The 19,337-nt window shown below is 46.3% G+C and overlaps 1 protein-coding gene across 1 annotated transcript in view; it reads left to right on the top strand.

The window, feature by feature from the left end:
• The window catches only part of RBFA (ribosome binding factor A), a 35,008-nt gene extending 19,420 nt beyond the window's left edge, over nucleotides 1-15,588 (top strand). The window contains exons 6-7 of the mRNA XM_075314666.1: nucleotides 10,055-10,140; nucleotides 15,131-15,588. Of these exons, the coding sequence (XP_075170781.1) occupies nucleotides 10,055-10,140; nucleotides 15,131-15,497 (453 nt within the window). The 3' untranslated portion in view covers nucleotides 15,498-15,588. The remainder of the gene's footprint in view (nucleotides 1-10,054; nucleotides 10,141-15,130) is intronic.
• Nucleotides 15,589-19,337: the final 3,749 nt, after the last annotated feature.

The raw sequence follows: 19,337 nt of genomic DNA on the forward strand, positions 1-19,337 counted from the left end.
ACTAGCACCAGGGCAAATCGGGAAGAGCCGGGTACAGTCTTAGAACTGTCGCATATAATGTATGCGGCAATTCTGGGCGGCTGCTGACTGATATTGTTAGGCTGGGGGGCTGCCCATAACGTGGAGCTCCCCATCCTGAGAATACCAGCCTTCAGCCGTATGGCTTTATCTGGCTGGTATTAAATTTGGGGGGGAACCGCACGCCAGTTTTTCTTTATCGTTCCTTATGGGAGACCCAAACCATGGGTGTATAGCTTCTGCCTCCGGAGGACACACAAAGTACTACACTCAAACGTGTAGCTCCTCCCTCCGGGCTATATACACCCCCTGGATGACAATCTAACCAGTTCAATGCTTTGTGTTTCAGGAGGTCACACACACTTGCATTCTCTGATATTTTTTTTTTTTTTTTTTCATATTTATTTTAATTTTAAAGATTTGGAAGAAAAGCGGGTCCAGTCTGGACTCCCGGCATGTCCCTTCACACCCCACTCTGTCGGCGGTGCTGTTAAGGTTGACTTTATAAGGCTGGAGCCTTCACATGCCGCGCTCCTTCACATCCTCTGTCGAGGCTCTGGTTTGAAGTGGGAGCCGTCTCGGTCCTCTCTGCTTGCAGGAGACCGGTCTCCATCCACAGCCCTGTCTGGTTTCTGCTGGAAGGAGCGTTTACCCCCCCTCAGGGACTGGCCCTGCGTCTCAAAGCTAAGTATTGAGACGTTTCTCAGGGGTCCCGGGTACTTTTATTAGGGGGACAGTATGTGTTTTATCGTTACTGTAAATTCCGGCCGGTTCTGGGGGTTTCCCCTGAGAACCGCGCCGAAGGTGCCTGCTCGTCGGCCACATTTTAAAATCTAGGCCCCGGCTTCAGTTTGGGCCTAGTTTCGGTTTCGGCTCCTCTGCATGTCATGCATACAGGATGCATAGCGTGGCGCCGCCCACCGCTCGGCCAGCAGAGGGGAGGACACTCCTCTCTGGGGAGATGTTTCCTCCTCTGTATCTCTCCCTGGCCCTCCGTTTTCCCGCTCTGGGGCTAATACCCGCCCCCCCTCCTCCTTCCAGCGCCATTTTCTCAGCGTTCTTACACTGGACGGCGCTGGATGCTGCAGCTGCTGCTGTTTAGGAAGGCTGACGCTTCACTGGGGCTTTGAGGTGTGGAATCCGGAGGGCACACAGAGAGCGGGCTGGTAAGCCACAACCTCCGGTTGTGGGCTTTTATTACACTCTAAGGGCATTCTATAGGAGTGTATTACTACTGCAGAGCTTCCACCTCAGCAGCATGTCTGTCACCCGAAGCAAGGCTGCAAACATGTACGCTATATGCACTGCTTGTAAGCTCATTCTGCCAGAGCCAAGCACATACCCACATTGTGATGCCTGTGCTAATATGGTTGTGTCTCAGCCTGGAGCCTCCTCAGGGGTCCCTCCGGCTGCTCCGGCCCCGGTGGCTGAACCCCCGGCTTGGGTAGCTTCCTTTTCACAAGCTATTTCCCAGTCTTTTGCCGACTCCATGGGGCAGCTGTCCCGGACACTGCTGACCATGCGTCAGCCCCCTTCTCAGGGTGCCTCTGCTGCTCCGAGCTCTGCAGAGCTCTCAGAGCAGGTCCTAGGACCCCGTCCCCCTAAACGGAGACGCAGGGACCCTTCTCCTTCCTCTTCCCACGGCTCTGATTCACGTGCCGAGGTGCAGGGCGAGGAGGATTCGTTTACTGTGGGCTCAGACGCTACCTCTATGTACCCCATTGACTTGTCTGAGGGTGATGCGGATGTTAGTGACTTGATTGCGTCCATTAACTCCGTTCTGAACCTCAACCCACAAGAGTCAGAGGAACAACCCTCTCTGGTAGAGATACACCAGTTTACCTCACCTAAGAAAGCTAGGAGAATGTTTTTTTAACCACTCCAGCTTTCACACCACTGTTACCAAGCCCAGGGCCTGTCCTGACAAACGTTTTCCGAAGCGTAGTTCAGATGACCGTTTTCCCTTTCCACCAGAGGTGGTTAAGGACTGGGCCCAGTCCCCAAAGGTAGACCCTCCGGTGTCCAGAATCTCAGCCCGCACAGTCGTAGCTGTGGCTGATGGCACTTCTCTTAAGGATCCCACTGACCGCCAGGTTGACCTTCTGGCCAAGTCTGTATATGAGGCGGCAGGAGCCTCGTTCTCCCCGTCTTTTGCGGCAGTGTGGGCTCTTAAGGCAGTCTCTGCCTCTCTGGCGGAGATACATTCCCTCACCAGGGACTCTATTCCTGAGACGGATGCCTTAACTTCTCAAGCTTCGGCTTTTGCATCCTACGCCATGTCTGCCATCCTGGAGGCTTCTCACCGCACGGCGGTGGCCTCCGCTAACTCCCTCGCGATCCGCAGGATCTTGTGGCTTCGAGAGTGGAAAGCAGACGCTTCCTCTAAGAAGTACCTTGCGAGTCTCCCTTTTGCTGGGTCCCGGCTGTTTGGGGAACAGCTGGATGACATAATTAAGGAAGCTACTGGCGGGAAGAGTACTTCCTTGCCACAAACTAAAGCCAAGAAACCTGTCCAGGGCAGGAACCAATCGAGGTTTCGTTCCTTTCGTTCCTCTAACTGGTCTTCCTCTAAGCCCTCGACCTCGTCCACTACCGCAGCCAAGGATCGTAAATCCAACTGGCGCGCAAAGCCGCGTCCTCAGAAGACCGGAGGAGCCGCTGCCACTAAGGCAGCCTCCTCTTGACTATCTGGCTGCGCCAGCAACGTCCTTGGTCGGTGGCAGGCTCTCCCACTTTGGCGACGTGTGGTTTCAACACGTCTCCGATCAGTGGGTGCGGGATATCATCTCCCACGGCTACAGGATAGAATTTTCTTCCAGCCCGCCAAACAGATTTTTTCTGTCCACCCCCCCCCCTGCTCCAAAGCCGCCGCCTTCTCTCAGGCCGTGGCATCCCTGCAGGCCAACGGTGTAATTGTTCCGGTTCCCGCCCGGGAACGGTTCAGCGGTTTCTACTCAAACCTCTTTCTAGTCCCCAAAAAGGACTGTTCCTTCCGGCCCATCCTGGATCTCAAGCTTCTCAACAAGCATGTTCAGGTGCGGCACTTTCGCATGGAATCTCTGAGATCGGTCATTGCCTCAATGACCCAAGGAGATTTTCTGGCATCCATCGACATCAGAGATGCCTATCTGCATGTGCCTATTGCGGTTTCACACCAGCGTTGGCTACGCTTTGCAATCGGAGAGGAACATTTCCAATTCGTGGCTCTCCCCTTCGGCTTAGCCACGGCCCCTCGAGTATTCACCAAGGTCATGGCAGCAGTGGTTGCGGTCCTGCACCTACAGGGGTTGGCAGTGATTCCTTACCTGGACGACCTTCTAGTCAAGGCTTCATCCAGTGCAGACTGCCAGCGGAGTGTCTCTCTCCCTCTCGCCACGCTAGTTCAGTTCGGGTGGCTTGTCAACCTGCCCAAGTCCACTCTGACCCCGACCCAGGTGCTTTTGTACCTAGGGATGCAATTCGAGACTCTGCCGGCACTTGTCAAGTTGCCCTTAGTCAAACAGCAGTCCCTTCGTCTGGCGGTGCGCTCTCTGCTGAGGCACCGCCGTCATTCCATCAGACACCTCATGCAGGTGCTGGGTCAGATGGTGGCGTCAATGGAAGCGGTTCCCTTTGCCCAGTTCCATCTGCGTCCCCTGCAGCTGGACATTCTCCGCTGTTGGGACAAGCGGATCTCTTCCTTGCACAGGCTGGTGGCTCTGTCATCACAGACCAGGAGCTCCCTTCAGTGGTGGCTTCGGCCCCTCTCTCTGTCACAGGGACGCTCCTTCCTGACTCCGTCCTGGGTGATCCTCACCACGGATGCCAGCCTCTCCGGTTGGGGAGCAGTATTTCTCCATCACCGAGCACAGGGCACTTGGACTCCGTCCGAATCAGCCCTCTCGATCAATGTGCTGGAGATCAGAGCTGTGTTTCTAGCTCTCCTAGCCTTTCACCACCTGTTGGCGGGCAGACACATTCGAGTTCAGTCGGACAACGCGACAGCGGTTGCCTACATCAATCACCAGGGCGGGACTCACAGCCGTCTGGCGATGTTGGAGGTTCAACGAATCCTCCAGTGGACGGAGGACTCCAAGTCCACCATATCCGCAGTCCACATCCCAGGCGTGGAAAACTGGGAGGCCGATTACCTCAGCCGTCAAACCGTGGACAGCGGCGAGTGGGCCCTGCATCCGTCAGTGTTCAGATCAATCTGCCGCAAGTGGGGCACTCCGGAAGTGGATCTAATGGCATCCCGGCACAACAACAAGGTTCCGGTTACGTGGCTCGCTCCCACGATCCTCAAGCCTTCGCAGCAGACGCACTGGTTCAAGATTGGTCTCAGTTCCGTCTGGCCTATGTGTTTCCCCCTCTAGCGCTCTTGCCCAGGGTTCTGCGCAAGATCAGAATGGAGGGCCGTCGAGTCATACTCATTGCTCCGGACTGGCCCAGGCGAGCTTGGTACCCAGACCTGCTCCGTCTGTCCGTAGAGGCGCCGTGGCATCTCCCGGACCGTCCAGACCTTCTCTCTCAAGGTCCGTTCTTCCGCCAGAATTCTGCGGCTCTCAGATTGACGGCGTGGCTCTTGAGTCCTGGATCCTGACGGCTTCAGGCATTCCCTCTGAGGTCATCTCCACCATGACTCAGGCTCGGAAGTCTTCCTCGGCCAAGATTTACCACAGGACTTGGAGGATCTTCCTGTCCTGGTGCCGCTCTTCCGACCATGCTCCTTGGCCGTTCTCCTTGCCGACCATCCTGTCTTTTCTACAGTCCGGTCTACAGCTAGGACTGTCCCTCAATTCCCTCAAGGGACAGGTGTCGGCTCTGTCGGTATTGTTCCAGCGGCGTATCGCCCGACTGGCCCAGGTGTGCACCTTCATGCAGGGCGCATCTCACATCATTCCTCCTTACCGGCGGCCCTTGGATCCCTGGGACCTTAATCTGGTCCTCACGGCCTTACAGAAACCCCCCTTTGAGCCTCTCAGGGAGGTTCCTTTGTTTAGACTTTCACAGAAAGTTGTTTTTCTAGTAGCCATAACTTCTCTCAGGAGAGTTTCTGATTTGGCTGCGCTCTCTTCGGAATCCCCCTTTTTGGTGTTTCACCAAGACAAGGTGGTTCTCCGTCCGACTCCGGACTTTCTCCCTAAGGTGGTGTCTCCTTTCCACCTTAACCAGGACATTTCATTGCCTTCTCTTTGTCCGGCCCCTGTGAATCTCTTTGAGAAGGCGTTGCACTCCTTAGATTTGGTGCGGGCGCTCCGAATCTATGTCACGCACCGCCGTTTTTAGGCGGTGCACCCCACTTTTTGTGCTAACCACTGGTCAGCGCAAGGGTCTCGCTGCTTCTAAACCGACCCTAGCTCGTTGGATCAGGTCGGCTATCACCGATGCCTACCAGTGTTCTCAGGTGCCTCCCCCGCCGGGGATTAAGGCGCACTCGACCAGAGCTGTCGGTGCCTCCTGGGCTTTCAGGCACCAGGCTACGGCTCAGCAGGTTTGTCAGGCTGCCACGTGGTCCAGTCTGCACACTTTTTCGAAGCACTACCAAGTGCATGCTCATGCTTCGGCAGATGCGAGCTTGGGCAGACGCATTCTTCAGGCGGCTGTCGCCCATTTGTGAAGTTAGGTTTTGCCTACTTCTCAGTTTGGTTTATTTCCCACCCATGGACTGCTTTGGAACGTCCCATGGTTTGGGTCTCCCATAAGGAACGATAAAGAAAAAGAGAATTTTGTTTACTTACCGTAAATTCTTTTTCTTATAGTTCCAACATGGGAGACCCAGCACCCTCCCTGTTGCCTGTTGGCAGTTTTTTGTTCCGTGTGTTTCACCGGCTGTTGTTAGTAGACAGAGTTCCGTTTTTTCCGAGTTTTACTCTATCTCTACTTATGGGTGGATGTCCTCCTTCAGCTTTTGCACTGAACTGGTTAGATTGTCATCCAGGGGGTGTATATAGCCCGGAGGGAGGAGCTACACGTTTGAGTGTAGTACTTTGTGTGTCCTCTGGAGGCAGAAGCTATACACCCATGGTTTGGGTCTCCCATGTCGGAACTATAAGAAAAAGAATTTACGGTAAGTAAACAAAATTCTCTTTTTTTTTTAATTTTTTATTTCTATACTCCATAGTGACACGCCCACCAGCTGCTGTGATTGGGTGCAGTGAGACACCTGTCACTCAGCGTGGGGGCGTGTCTCACTGCAACCAATCATAGGCGCCTGTGGGCGGGGAAAGTAGGGAATACGAAATTGTTTAATGAGCGGCCGGCTTTTTCAAAATAGTAAAAGCCGCCGCAGCAGTGTGAATGCCGTGCAGCGCCGCGCCGGGGATCGGTGAGTATGAGAGAGGAGGGGAAAATGACCGACAGACTGTGTGAGAGGGACAGAGATAGTGACGGACCGACAGAGCGAGAATAGCGACCGAGAGGGAGAGACCGACTGACAGAGAATAGTGATTGACAGATATTGTGACACATCACTCGTTTCCAGTGTTTGACTAGCTAGGTCGTTCTGCAGGTCCGGATCGCTGTTGCGTTGTTGGCCAGGTTTGCCTGTTTGACAGCTCACCAGAGACTTTGTAGCGATCCCGGCCAGGTTGGGATCGCTGGTGGGATCGCTGAAAAGTCTCAGTGTGTAAAGGGGCCTTTAGCCTAATACTTGGTTGCACAACCTTTAGCCAAAATAACTGCGAACAACCGCTTCCGATAACTATCAATTAGTTTCTTACAATGCTCTGCTGGAATTTTAGACCATTCTTCTTTGGCAAACTGCTCCAGGTCCCTGAGATTTGAAGGGTGCCTTCTCCAAACTGCCATTCTGAGATCTCTCCACAGGTGTTCTATGGGATTCAGGTCTGGACTCATTGCTGGCCACTTTAGTAGTCTCCAGTGCTTTCTATCAAACCATTTTCTAGTGCTTTCTGAAGTGTGTTTTGGGTCATTGTCCTGTTGGATGACCCATGACCTCTGAGGAAGACCCAGCTTTCTCACACTGGGCCCTACATTATGCTGCAAAATTTGTTGGTAGTCTTCAGACTTCATAATGCCATGCACACGGTCAAGCAGTCCAGTGCCAGAGGCAGCAAAGCAACCCCAAAACATCAGGGAACCTCCGCTATGTTTGACTGTAGGGACAGTGCTCGTTTCTTTGAATGCTTTTTTTTTTTTTTTCCCTGTAAACTCTGTTGATGGCTTTTCCCAAAAAGCTCTACTTTTGTCTCATCTGACCAGAGAACATTCTTCCAAAACGTTTTAGGGTTTCTCAGGTAAGTTTTGGCAAACTCCAGACTGGCTTTTTTATGTCTCCGGGTAAGAAATGGGGTCTTCCTGGGTATCCTACTATACAGTCCCTTTTCATTCAGATGCCTACGGATAGTACGGGTTGACTCTGTTGTACCTTCGGACTGCAGGGCAGCTTGAACTTGTTTGGATGTTAGTCGAGGTTCTTTATCTACCATCTGCACAATCTTGCGTTGAAATCTCTCGTCAATTTTTTTTTTTTTTTTTTTTTCTTTTCCTTCCACATCTAGGGAGGTTAGCCATAGTGCCATGGGCTTTAAACTTCTTGATGACACTGCGTACCGTAGACACAGGAACTTTCAGGTCTTTGGAGATGAACTTGTAGCCTTGAGATTGCTCATGCTTCCTCACAATTTGGATTCTCAAGTCTTCAGACAGTTCTTTGGTCTTCTTTCTTTTCTCCATGCTCAATGTGGTACACACAAGGACACAGGACAGAGGTTGAGTCAACTTTAATCCCTGTCAACTGGCTGCAAGTGTGATTTAGTTATTGCCAACACCTATTAGGTGCCACAGGTAAGTTACAGGTGCTGTTAATTACACAAATTAGAGAAGCATCACATGATTTTTCAGTGCCAATACTTTTGTCCACCCCCTTTTTTATGTTTGGCTTGGAATAATATCCAATATGGCTTTATGACAATTTTTTTTTTTTTTTCATTGAAGACAAATTAAATGAAGATAAGACCAAAGAATTTGTGATAGTACTCAATTTTTTCTTGAAAGTGATTGCAATCTGACAGAATTGCAGGCGTGCCAATACTTTTGGCCAGCACTGTATGTACAGTTTTTCATACAGTTCAATAAATAAATACTTAAAAAAAAATAACGTCCTGCCCCCCCCAATTTTGATACCAGCCAATATAAAGCCTTGCAGCTGCTGACCCACGTCATCGGGAGCCCTCCCGGCCTAAAAATATCAATCGTGAAACGATTGTTGGAGTGGTGTGTGGGGCCACACATGATATTGGTATGGCACTTAAACATTATTTCAAATACTTTATCTGATCGCACTATTATGCCATAATTATATATAATCTCTTGCTGAATACACCTCCCTTTCCTCATATATATCTTTTTGTGATGAAGAGGACAACCAGTGATATTTTTGAGTGAAAAGTTTTGCAAATCTTTAGAATAATATTTTGACACTGTACTGCCGATCTGATGTTTGTGCCCCCTACACACCAAGAGATCATTTCTCAGTTTCATTTAAATGTCTGTTTTTATGTCATTTAAATATTTTTTGCTGAATAAAAATTTGATATGCTTGTTACCATTGTTTCCTTTGAATATTTTTTGGGTTTTCTTTAAAAATATCAGCCAGCAGCCGGCCGAATTGCCGCATCCATTAGATGCGACAGTCCCGGGACTTTACCCGGCTCATCTCGTTGCCCTGATGCGGTTGCAAATTGGATAATATATGGGGTTGATACTAGATGTGTAATGTCACCTGGCATCAAGCCCTGAGGTCGTGATGTCACGGCGTCTATCAGATACCTGATATCACTAACTCAGTCAGTGATAAAAATGTGTCGTGTATGTATTTTTTTTTTTTTTAATTTGAAAAAACACTCCCCAACACATTCCCTCTTTCACCAATTTTTTGGAAAGAAAAAGCAAATCCAGGTCTGGCGTAATCCAATGAAGGGGTCCCACGACAATCCATACTCACTGTCCCAGTCAGTGAAGAACAGATTGTTCCCCATTGGCTGGGAGAGCAGTGCAGTGACCTGAGCTAACATCATGAGGTCAGCCCAGGTCGCTATAGGGCATGAACAGCACTGAGTTCAGGAGGTTAGCTAGGTATATTACCTGCGGTGATGGAAGCTGCTGCACTCCTGACGTCAGCGCTGGGGTCACTGAGATCAATGATCACAGTGTTCACAAAGGTATCACGAGCAGCCCGTGAAGTCACTGCTAGTCACAGTCGCGGGCCGCCCGCGAGAGGACGCGATGGGCATAAAAGTCAGTGACAAGTGCTGACGTCAGGAGTGCAGGACTTGATCACCGCAGGTAATGAACTTTACTAACCTAACTGCAACGCTCATCAGCCCTGCGGTTGCTCGCACTGCAGTGTGGGCAGCTGAATGAACCCTAAATAAGAATTCAAGCATGTTCAGTTAAAAAAAATAAAAATGGAATCTGTTGCCAGATTCCGTCATTTGACAGATTACGATGGATCCTGTGCCCATAGGTTTCCATTCTACCAAACTATGGATAGTGACGGATCTGTCTCTGTCCGATTTTTCGACGTAGATAAAATACGTTACTTTGGTCATCGTCTCCGACCGCCGGACTAACAATTTTCGATGGATCCGTCGAACGACTGATGAAACGTGAGGCCATCCGTCGCTAATACAAGTCGATGAGGAAAAAAACGAATCCAGCGGCATCAGTTGCCGGATCCGTTTTTTTTTTTTTTTTTCTTCAAAATTTGACGGATTGTAACTGACGGCAAAAAACTGATGTGTGAAAGGGGCCTTACTCGTATTTTTTCCATTTATTTTATATCCTTTATATCCTGCATTGGTTAGTGTTTGTTCACATGTCGCAAAAAAGCGTAGAATGAACAGACTGTGTTTTTTTTACTGTATGTGTATTTTTCTGAAATCTCGTGCTGCTTATTTTATGTGCAAATTTGAATTAATTTCAGTTCTGCAGCATGTCAATTCTTTCAAGAATTTTAGCAAGGTTTTTAACCAGATTAAATAAATGGCTAAAACGTGGCAAAAATACTGATTTTTCTTTTTCCCATATCTAGTTGGAAGACTTATTTGCAACTCTTGATTTTGGGCAAAGTAATGATCATACTAATGATCCTACAGTCAAAAGCGATGATGTCCCCAGGTATTACTTTTAATTATTTTAATATTTTTGTTTATAGTAGTGAAACATTTAGGCAGATATATTTTAGATGTTTCCTTAGATTTAGCTTTTACACTATTTAAAAATATGTACAGTGGTCTTTTTAAAGTTTATTCCCAAATTGTCAAATTATCCCCTATTTTGTGGCTAACTTACTGATTTTGGGGGAGTTGCACCACCAAACCCAAGACACCCAAGTTTCAACTTGCTTACAAATTTGGGTTGCAAACTGTTTCTGGCTTTTTGAGGACTTGCTATATCTCTCTCCCTGCATATCTGTTTATTTTTCTTATTTTTTTATTCATATTTAATTATCCTAAAAGTTGTCTTCTCTAAGTTAAAATGGTTTCAAATTGCGCTGGGAATTCCCAGACTAAATTTAATATTGTAATCTTACATTGTAAATATACTTTATATGATACGTTTAGCCAGGTGGTTACTAATGCATAAATACATCATGATTCAGTTTAATAAAATAGCATTTTCATTTTGCTACAGGGCAATGTTCATATTATTGTGCAAGCTATAAGTATTGGATGTGTGCTGTAATATATCTGATACTTACTATAGCCGCTGGGATAGGGCATAACCCTGATTGTCCTTGATATTCCATCTTTGTTGCTGCTTCATTTCCAACTAAGTAGTTTGGTCCATCCGTAAAAATTAGGCGCTTTTTTCCAGTGTCAGTGATTTTATTTTTTTTTTATTTCACTAATAGTATTTGAGCAAATCAGTATAATTTGTAATTAAGTTGCCGAGCCTGCAAGTCTTTTCAAAGAGGAGAAGGGAATAAGCTGCTACAAGACACCTTTCCTGGTATCTGCAAATCTCCCTCATCTACAGAATAAGATGCAAATCAAACCATACATGTACATAACTTAATTGATGTGTTATAGTAATCAGCAATGACACAGGGGAAAAGTATTGAACACATGACAAAAGAGAAGTACAAAAGCTGTTGAAAATCATGACACCTGTCACTCTGTACAAAGGGCTAGTAAGACATAGTACAGCATATTCCCCACTAGGTGGCAGCAGAGTAGTGAAGGGGAGACAAAGTCGCACTGTAACAGAAAGGCAGCTGAAGTACAGCAGAGTAACTTCAACAGGCAGTAAACAGGCGAACCACCAGGGGACAATAGAGTAGTCAAAACCTTCTGGGTCTAGCTAGAAAAGTCAAGTTTACTGCAAAGGGAGGATCAAAATCACATCAGAAAACAGAACGGAATCGGAAGCCGGGAGATCAGGTATACAGATAAACACAAAAAACAGACAGGAGAGGGAAGACAGGGACAAGCAGACGAACTGTGAAGGGTACAAGTCAGGATACAGTAGCAGGGAGGCAGGACAGATCAGGAACACTCACCATAACTAGTATACAAGCTGCAAGGCAGAAATATCACTGGCACTGAGCCATAGGTAGCGAGGCAAGATATAGCGTCCTGGTATCCAGAACGAGGCAAGGGAAGTTAACGCCTGACATGACCAGGCCAGAGCTGGGTGTAACCACAGCAGGGAAAAACCGGCCTGGATCATGACAACACCATTTGAAATCTTTGGAAAGCAATCCTTCCACTTAGTGAAAAATATCACTTAGCTTACTGGGCCATCAGTTGAACCATCTTATTACCAAGGTGCCACAAAAGAAACCTCTCCTAATGGGTAAAACCAGTGCACTGTCTCAAGACCTTCGCAGCATTATTGTTCCAAAAAATACTGATGGCATTGGTTCAGAAGAATTTCTAAACTACTGAAGGTTTCAATGAGCACTGTTGGGATCATAATCTGGAGAGCTACAGTAAGACCTGGAAATGGGTGCAATTGTTTCAAAGAAAATAATAAGTAATTTACTCAACCTCCATGATGCACGCTTACCATGCAAGACTCCATTGGTGAGCAAAAAGCATGCTTAAAGTTTGACCAACAACATTTAATCTAGCCTGTGAAATACTGGGAGAAGTCTGATCAGATGAGACCAAAATGTAACTCTTTAGAATACACATTATGTTTGGAGGCCAAATGGCACTGCATATAACACCATACCAACAGTGACGTTTGGAGGTGAGAACATCATGGTGCAAAGCGGTTTCTCTGCATAAGGCACTGGAAAATGCTATGTAATTGCAGGAATGCAGCCATGGAAACTATCAATTGGTTTCAGTGAAAGAAAATAAAGCTGCAAGAATGGCAAAGCCAATCACCTGACTTGAATCCAATAGGATTTGAAGAATGTTTGTGTGGAAGAATGGACCAAAATCACATCTGAGCAATGCATGTACCGTATTTTTCAGACTATAAGACGCACCCTGGTTTTAGAGGAGGAAAATAGAGAAATACAATTTTAAGCAAAAAATGTGACACAGTTATGGGGCGAGGAGCTGCTGCTGACACTGTTATGGGGGTAATGTCCCCAAATTCTATACTAAGGTACTCCATCCTGGTAATGATCCTCTTACCTTGTATGTTATCCCTACCCTTGTATATATGTCCCCATCACATAAAAACAAACGTTTAGGCTATGTGCGCACGCTGCGTTTTTTGACACGTTTTTTGGGTGCAGTTTTGGTCTCAAACTGCATGAATTTCCTTCCCCAGCAAAGTCTGAGATTTCATTTTTGCTGTCCGCACATTGCAGTTTTTTGGCTGCGTCTTTGTGGTGACCACAAAGATGCAGCATGTCAATTCTTTTTGCGCTTTGATCCTGCGTGTCGGAGGGCTGGTATTTGGCCAGATACTGCTCCCCATATAAAGTCTATGGGGACCAGAATCTGGCGCAATGGGGTAGGAGCAAGCGCTTCATACTCAACGATCACCAGTCGGCTGTTACACTACTGCCACGGCAGCTCTTTCATCTTCCGGAGCTAGCCGCTCATTAGGCTCATAACATATTCACTCCTTCCCTGCTCACTAGTGGCTGTGATTGGTTGCAGGCAGACCCGCCCCACCGCTGAGTAACAGCTGTCTGACTATAGCCAATCACAGACTCCGGTGGCCGGGTCTACATCGTATAGTAAATTAAATAAACAAATGAAAAAAAAAAAGCCGACGTGTGGTTCCCCCCCCCCCCCAATTTTGATAACCGCCAAGATTAAGTCTTACAGCTGGTGGCTGGTATTCTCAGGCTGGGGAGACCCACGTGTTTGGGAGCCCCCCCAAGCCTAAAAATATCAGCCAGCAGCTGACCAGAATTGCCGCATTCATTAGATGCGACATTCCCGGGACTTTTTCCCGGTTCATCCCGATTGCCCTGATGCGGTAGCAATCTGGGTAATAAGCAGTTAATGCAGCAGCCCATAGCTGCCACTAAGTCCTAGCTTAGTGATGGCAGGAGTCTGACATCCCCTCATCACTAAGCTGTAAGTGAAAGTAAATAAACACAATCGCCCAAAAAATCCTTTATTTAAAATAAAACACAAAAAAGACCACTCTTTCACCACTTTATTAACCCCTAAGACACCCCTCCAGGTCAGAGTAATCCACATGAGGTTCCACGTCGCATCCAGCTTTGCTACATCTGAGAATCTCAGCGAGCAGCCATAGAGCACGACCGCTCTCTGTGAGGGTCAGGCCACAAGTGAAGTGAGCTGTGCGAGATCATCGGGGACTAAAGCTGTCACCGCACATCACCTGACTGAAGTCACGCTCAATCTCATGCTCACTACAGCCACAAACCTGATATGCGGTCACAAGTGGAGGACTCCTGCTGTATACTCACCTTTCCTCACTCCATGCAGCATCACTAGACTTCCTGTCTGTGCCAGCAGCAGCATCGCTGACCTGTGTGGAGCCGTGCGCACAGTGATGACGTCATCACTGTGAGCATCGCTCTCCACACACATCAGCGGGCAGGGAGACAGGAGGTCATCGTCATCGTGGGCAGGCAGACAGGTGAGTATACTTATTCACTACCCCTGCGCTGATGTTGATATGCAGGGGGTAGTGAATATAGCCACATATGTTCACTCGAGGCTGTAGGAGCCAGGGATGATCACGCTGGCCGGCTGTTTAGTATGCTCGCATCCCCCACCCATCATCCCGCCCACCTCTGAGCGCCGGCTTTAGGGCTGAGAGTTGATGGGCGTCGGGATGCAGTTCATATGAAATGAGGCGAATGAGCGGGCCCACGTGGTCACGTTAGGTGCTACTACAGCCTGCTCCTGCCTCTGATGACCAGCTCCACCACCACCGCACCCCCCCAGCCATCGGACTATAAAACGCACCCCCCCCCCCCCACTTTCCCCAAAAATTTTGGGAGAAAAAAACTGCGTCTTATAGTCTGAAAAATACGGTAACTAGTTTCTCCACACGAGGCGTGTTGAAGCCGTCATCACCAACAAAGACTTTTATACTAAGTATTAACTAGATTTCAATGAGCGTGTTTAATGCTTTTTCCATATGCCATTTTTCATTATTACACACAACTTAATTTATGGACATCTGTGGCTTGATTTCTTTGCTTGTGTGTATTGAATGGGTTCTTACCAACATCAATAGCACCTTTAGAAACCCTTTTACTTGGAAATTGGTGACGTATTCAATACTTATTCCACCCGCAGTATACTATAAGTCCTTCTCTTAGGCCAGTGTCACACTTGCGATTGCCTCACGTGAGTTTCGCGGTGCATCACCCGGCACGGTCTCGCACTCTCCTCACAGGAGTGTCTCAGCTGCATAGAGATGCATGCAACCGACCCGCTCCTATGAGGAGAGTGTTTGTCTGTGCCAGATGATGCACTGCAAAACTCACGCGAGGCAATTGCAAGTGTGACACTGGCCTTACCAAAAAAAAAAAAATCATACAGAGTGTAGACCTATGGGGAGTATACATTCCCTGCTGTTGCCCTAATATGCCCTTATTATGGGAATTGAACCATAAACCAATGTTGAATAGATCTGGTACAATTGCAGACTATAACAAAATTAGTTCCTACTCTTTACTTTGCAGTTAATTGTTTATTTAATTTTATTTCAGTAAATTGGATTCTTCCTCCGTTGCTGAAGTGCCGGTGACCACATCTCTTAGTGTGTTTGGAATTGACCATGTGGAATTTAACAAGAAAATTGCCGAGTACAAGAAAAGATTGAAGGAGAAGCAAGAAAAAGTGGAAGCTCCTGAATTTTCACAGCAGCAACAAGAACAGCTTGTAGAGATTAGGAAGCAAAGACTGCTAAAGAAAAAAATGAAAAAGCAAAGGTGGGCAGAACACAGACCTGTGGATCCACAAGACTATTTACTGGCAACAGACCATGACTTGTACTCTGACAACCAAGAAGAATATGACGCTGAACTGGGGGAGGAAACGCATGAGCAAGAAGATGATGGGAGCAAGTTAATTTAAACATGTTATTTCTAATTAAATATATAGGTTTTAATAATATCTATATTTCAGATGTATAGTAATAAAGGACTTGTTAATTGTTGTAAAATTTGAGGCTAGTCTCACTGAAGGCTGACTTCTAAGAGCTGGGTTAATTCCATTCAGCATTAAAAGAACTTCTCAATCCAATTTCTCCAAGTCAAGATTTTGAAGATAAGTATTTCTGGTATGTCCAAACAGATAGTCATAGTCCTACTGTATGGCTATGTGTATTTGCCTAACCACCACAACCATATTTACCAATACTGAGCTCATCATAGAATCCTGGTTTAGGTCCTGCATTGTTTGAGAGGACATTTTAATTTTGGATAGACCTACAATGTGGCCTATGAACACATGGTAAACTGAAAATGGTAATTTGTCTTAGGTTTTCCTAATACTGACATGTATAACTTGAGGGAAAAAAATAGATCCAGCTCACCCAGTCGCCAGGAGATCACTCGGCCGAACGGTGCACAAATATAGAAGAGCAGGCACGCACTCACATAGGTAAATTCAGGTCAAATATCCAGCAGTCACGATCTGGTCATATTAAAATCCCAAAATTGTATTCAAAGTTTAATAAAAACTCCATACACTTTTAAAGTCTGTTAAAATCCAATGATCAAAATAGACCAGCAAGAACTAGTTTCAGACTGTGTCCTTAAGGCCCCTTTACACACTGAGACGTTGTAGCGATCCCACCAGCGATCCTGACCTGGCCTAGTGAGCTGTGAAACAGGGAAACCTGGCCAACGACGCAGCAGCGATACGGACCTGAAGAATGACCTAGCTGGTCGTTGGGGACGTGTCAAAGCAGCTATTTGAAAGGGAAGTCGCTAACTAAGTCGTAGTAACAGCGTCAAACACACCGATGCATGCTGCTCAGCGGGAAACAAAGGACCAAAAAATGGTCCTGAGAGATTTGTAGCGATCAGAGACCTCACAGCGGGGGTCAGGTCGCTGATGTGTTTCACACACTGCAATGTCGCTGGGGAGGTCGCTATTACGTCACAAAACCAGTGACGTTACAGCGATATCGCTAGCAATGTTGCAGTGTGTAAAGGGGTCTTTAAGGCCACGTCTCACTAAGCAACATCGCTGCTGAGGCACAACTTTTGTGACGCAACAGCGATGTTGCTAGCAATGTTGCTGTGTGTGACATCCAGCAACAACCTGGCCCCTGCTGTGAGGTCGCTGGTTGTTGCTGAATGTCCTGGACCATTTTTTAGTTGTTGCTCTCCCGCTGTGAAGCACAGATCGCTGTGTGTGACAGCGAAAGAGCAACAACTGAGTGAGCAGGGAGCCGGCTTCTGCGGACGCTGGTAACCAATGTAAATATCTGGTAACCAAGAAGCCCTTTCCTTGGTTACCCGATATTTACCTTAGTTACCAGTGTCCGCCGCACTCACGCTGTCAGTGCAGACTCCCTGCTCCCTGCACACATAGCCAGACTACACATCGGGTAATTAACCCGATGTGTACTCTGGCTAGGAGTGCAGGGAGCCGGCGCTAAACGGTGAGCGCTGGTAACCAAGGTAAATATCTGGTTGTTTACCCGATATTTACCAAGCGCAGCATCGCTTCCACGTGTCTCTGCTGGCTGGGGGCTGGTCACTGGTGAGATCTGCCTGTTTGACAGCTCACCAGCAACCCATGTAGCGATGCTCCAGCGATCCTGACCAGGTCATATCGCTGGTGGGATCGCTGGAGCGTCGCTTAGTGTGACGGTACCTTAACTCTCTCTTGACACAAATGGATACACAGATAAAAGCTATTCCCAAGATTTGATGGAAACAGAAAACCAGGTGAGTGCAAATCTAATTATGCAAATGTGATGTTACTGATAGCGGCATGGGTTAAATGGGAAATTAACTACACAGCTCAAATGAAAAAGGAGACAAAGTGAATAAAGATCAATAGACCTAAATTAAATCATTTCTTATGTTCATACCTAATGGGGTTCTTGTATTTATTAGCACTATCCACTTACATTATAGGGAAAATAACAGTTTTTTCAGATGGCTTCCTCTCCTTGGCAAGGAAACCTTTTCAATTGCATTTACCTTTAGGCTTTGTGCGCACGTTGTGTAAATGCATGCGTCCTGTGTCCCCAGCACAATCTATGAAGATTGTGCATAATCTATGCGCCCGATGCTTTTGTGAACGCAGCGATTTGGATGCCAAAATTTTTACACAGATCTGTGCGTTCAAAAAAGCAACATGTCAATTAATTTGTGCCCTTTTGGATGCAGCTCCCACTCTGTCTATGGTGGGGGCAGCATCCATAGCGCATGAAATCTGCTTTTTTTTTTCTGAAACACTGCATCCATTATGCAGTGTTTCTGCAGCAATTTGAAGCGCACATGTGCTGTCAAATCACTGCAGAATATTCAGCAGGTACATGCAAACAAGCCCTTAGACTGTCACAGTTACCATTATTTATATATATATATATATATATATATATATATACACACACACACACATACACCGTATATATTATGCTCAGAAATCCTACATCTCAATGTTCGTGTAGTGCTGCCGATATATTGAATATTACATGTAATGATGTATACGATATTCTCGGTGCTGCAATTGATTAGTGATGTGATATTGTACTCTCTTTTGGATACACATGAGCTGGTGACTTTCTATTAATCATATAGTGGCACAGGCCGCATGTTTGGTTTTTTTTTGCCACATCTATAGGATCCTACAGATGGTAACCAGGTGTTTTTTTATGATCAGCATTTTTAGACCTATTGGTATAGTCACTAGGTGAAATGATCCCTCCCAAAGTAATATTCCTTTTGGAAACAAAGCTGACACCCTGATCCAGAATTTTTTTTGAGGATATCATTGGCTGAGAGGACAGGAAGATACTTTTTAATAATACCCACAATGTTAAAATAATAATTTGTATATTTAGTAGAAAAAAAACTGTTAATGTGTTTTCTGACCGATTTAGGGATATAGAAATCTTTATTTTTGTTTTCCCAAATACTGATCCCGATTTTTCTCATCTGCTTTTTTTTTTTTCTAGCTCTCTTAATAATCCTGTCTGAATACTCCGTTTCTGAATCTTTTGTCAATCGTTGCACACTGCCACTCAATTTGTTGTTTGCACCTGGCTGAGATATTAATATATGGGAGCCTATTCTAGTTCTATAAATGGCACTAACCTTGTATTTTTTCATATTTGATTGCAGTGAATCTGCAATAATGTCTGTTATTCATTGTCATGACCACATCGCTAAAGTTAAGTGTGACATGTGGGTGGTATGGGTGTAACCAATACAAAACCACCTAGTCTAAAATGGTTACCCACCCCACTGTGCATCTTTAGGTCATGTGTACACATTGAGTATTTGTAAGCCAAAACTAGGAGTGGAACAATCATGTGAAAAGTATAATAGAAACACATATCAGTTCTACATTTTTCACCCACTTCTGGTTTTGGATCGCAGATATTGAGGTAAAAAAAACCTCAAATAGTCAAGGTGTGTACGTGGCCTTACACTTAACAAATCGACCAAAATTGCAAACCATAAAGTTTGGTTTGAGAGCTAACTCTTAGGGTATGTGTCCACGATGCGTTTTTACATGCTTTTCAGCAGCGTTTTTAATGCCAAAATTAATGCGTTTTGATTTCCAAGCAAAGTCTATGAGAAATAGGGATTTCTTGTGCACATCATTGTGTTCAAAACGCTGCGTTTAATTTGCATAATTTTGGGCAAAAACTGAGCATTCAAAGAAGCAGCATGTCAATTGTTTTTGCCATTTGAGCTGCGTTTTGTTAACATTGAAGTCAATGAGAAG

The sequence above is a fragment of the Anomaloglossus baeobatrachus genome, chromosome 6, assembly GCF_048569485.1.
Source record: "Anomaloglossus baeobatrachus isolate aAnoBae1 chromosome 6, aAnoBae1.hap1, whole genome shotgun sequence".
In the NCBI taxonomy this organism is placed as follows: Eukaryota; Metazoa; Chordata; class Amphibia; order Anura; family Aromobatidae; genus Anomaloglossus; species Anomaloglossus baeobatrachus.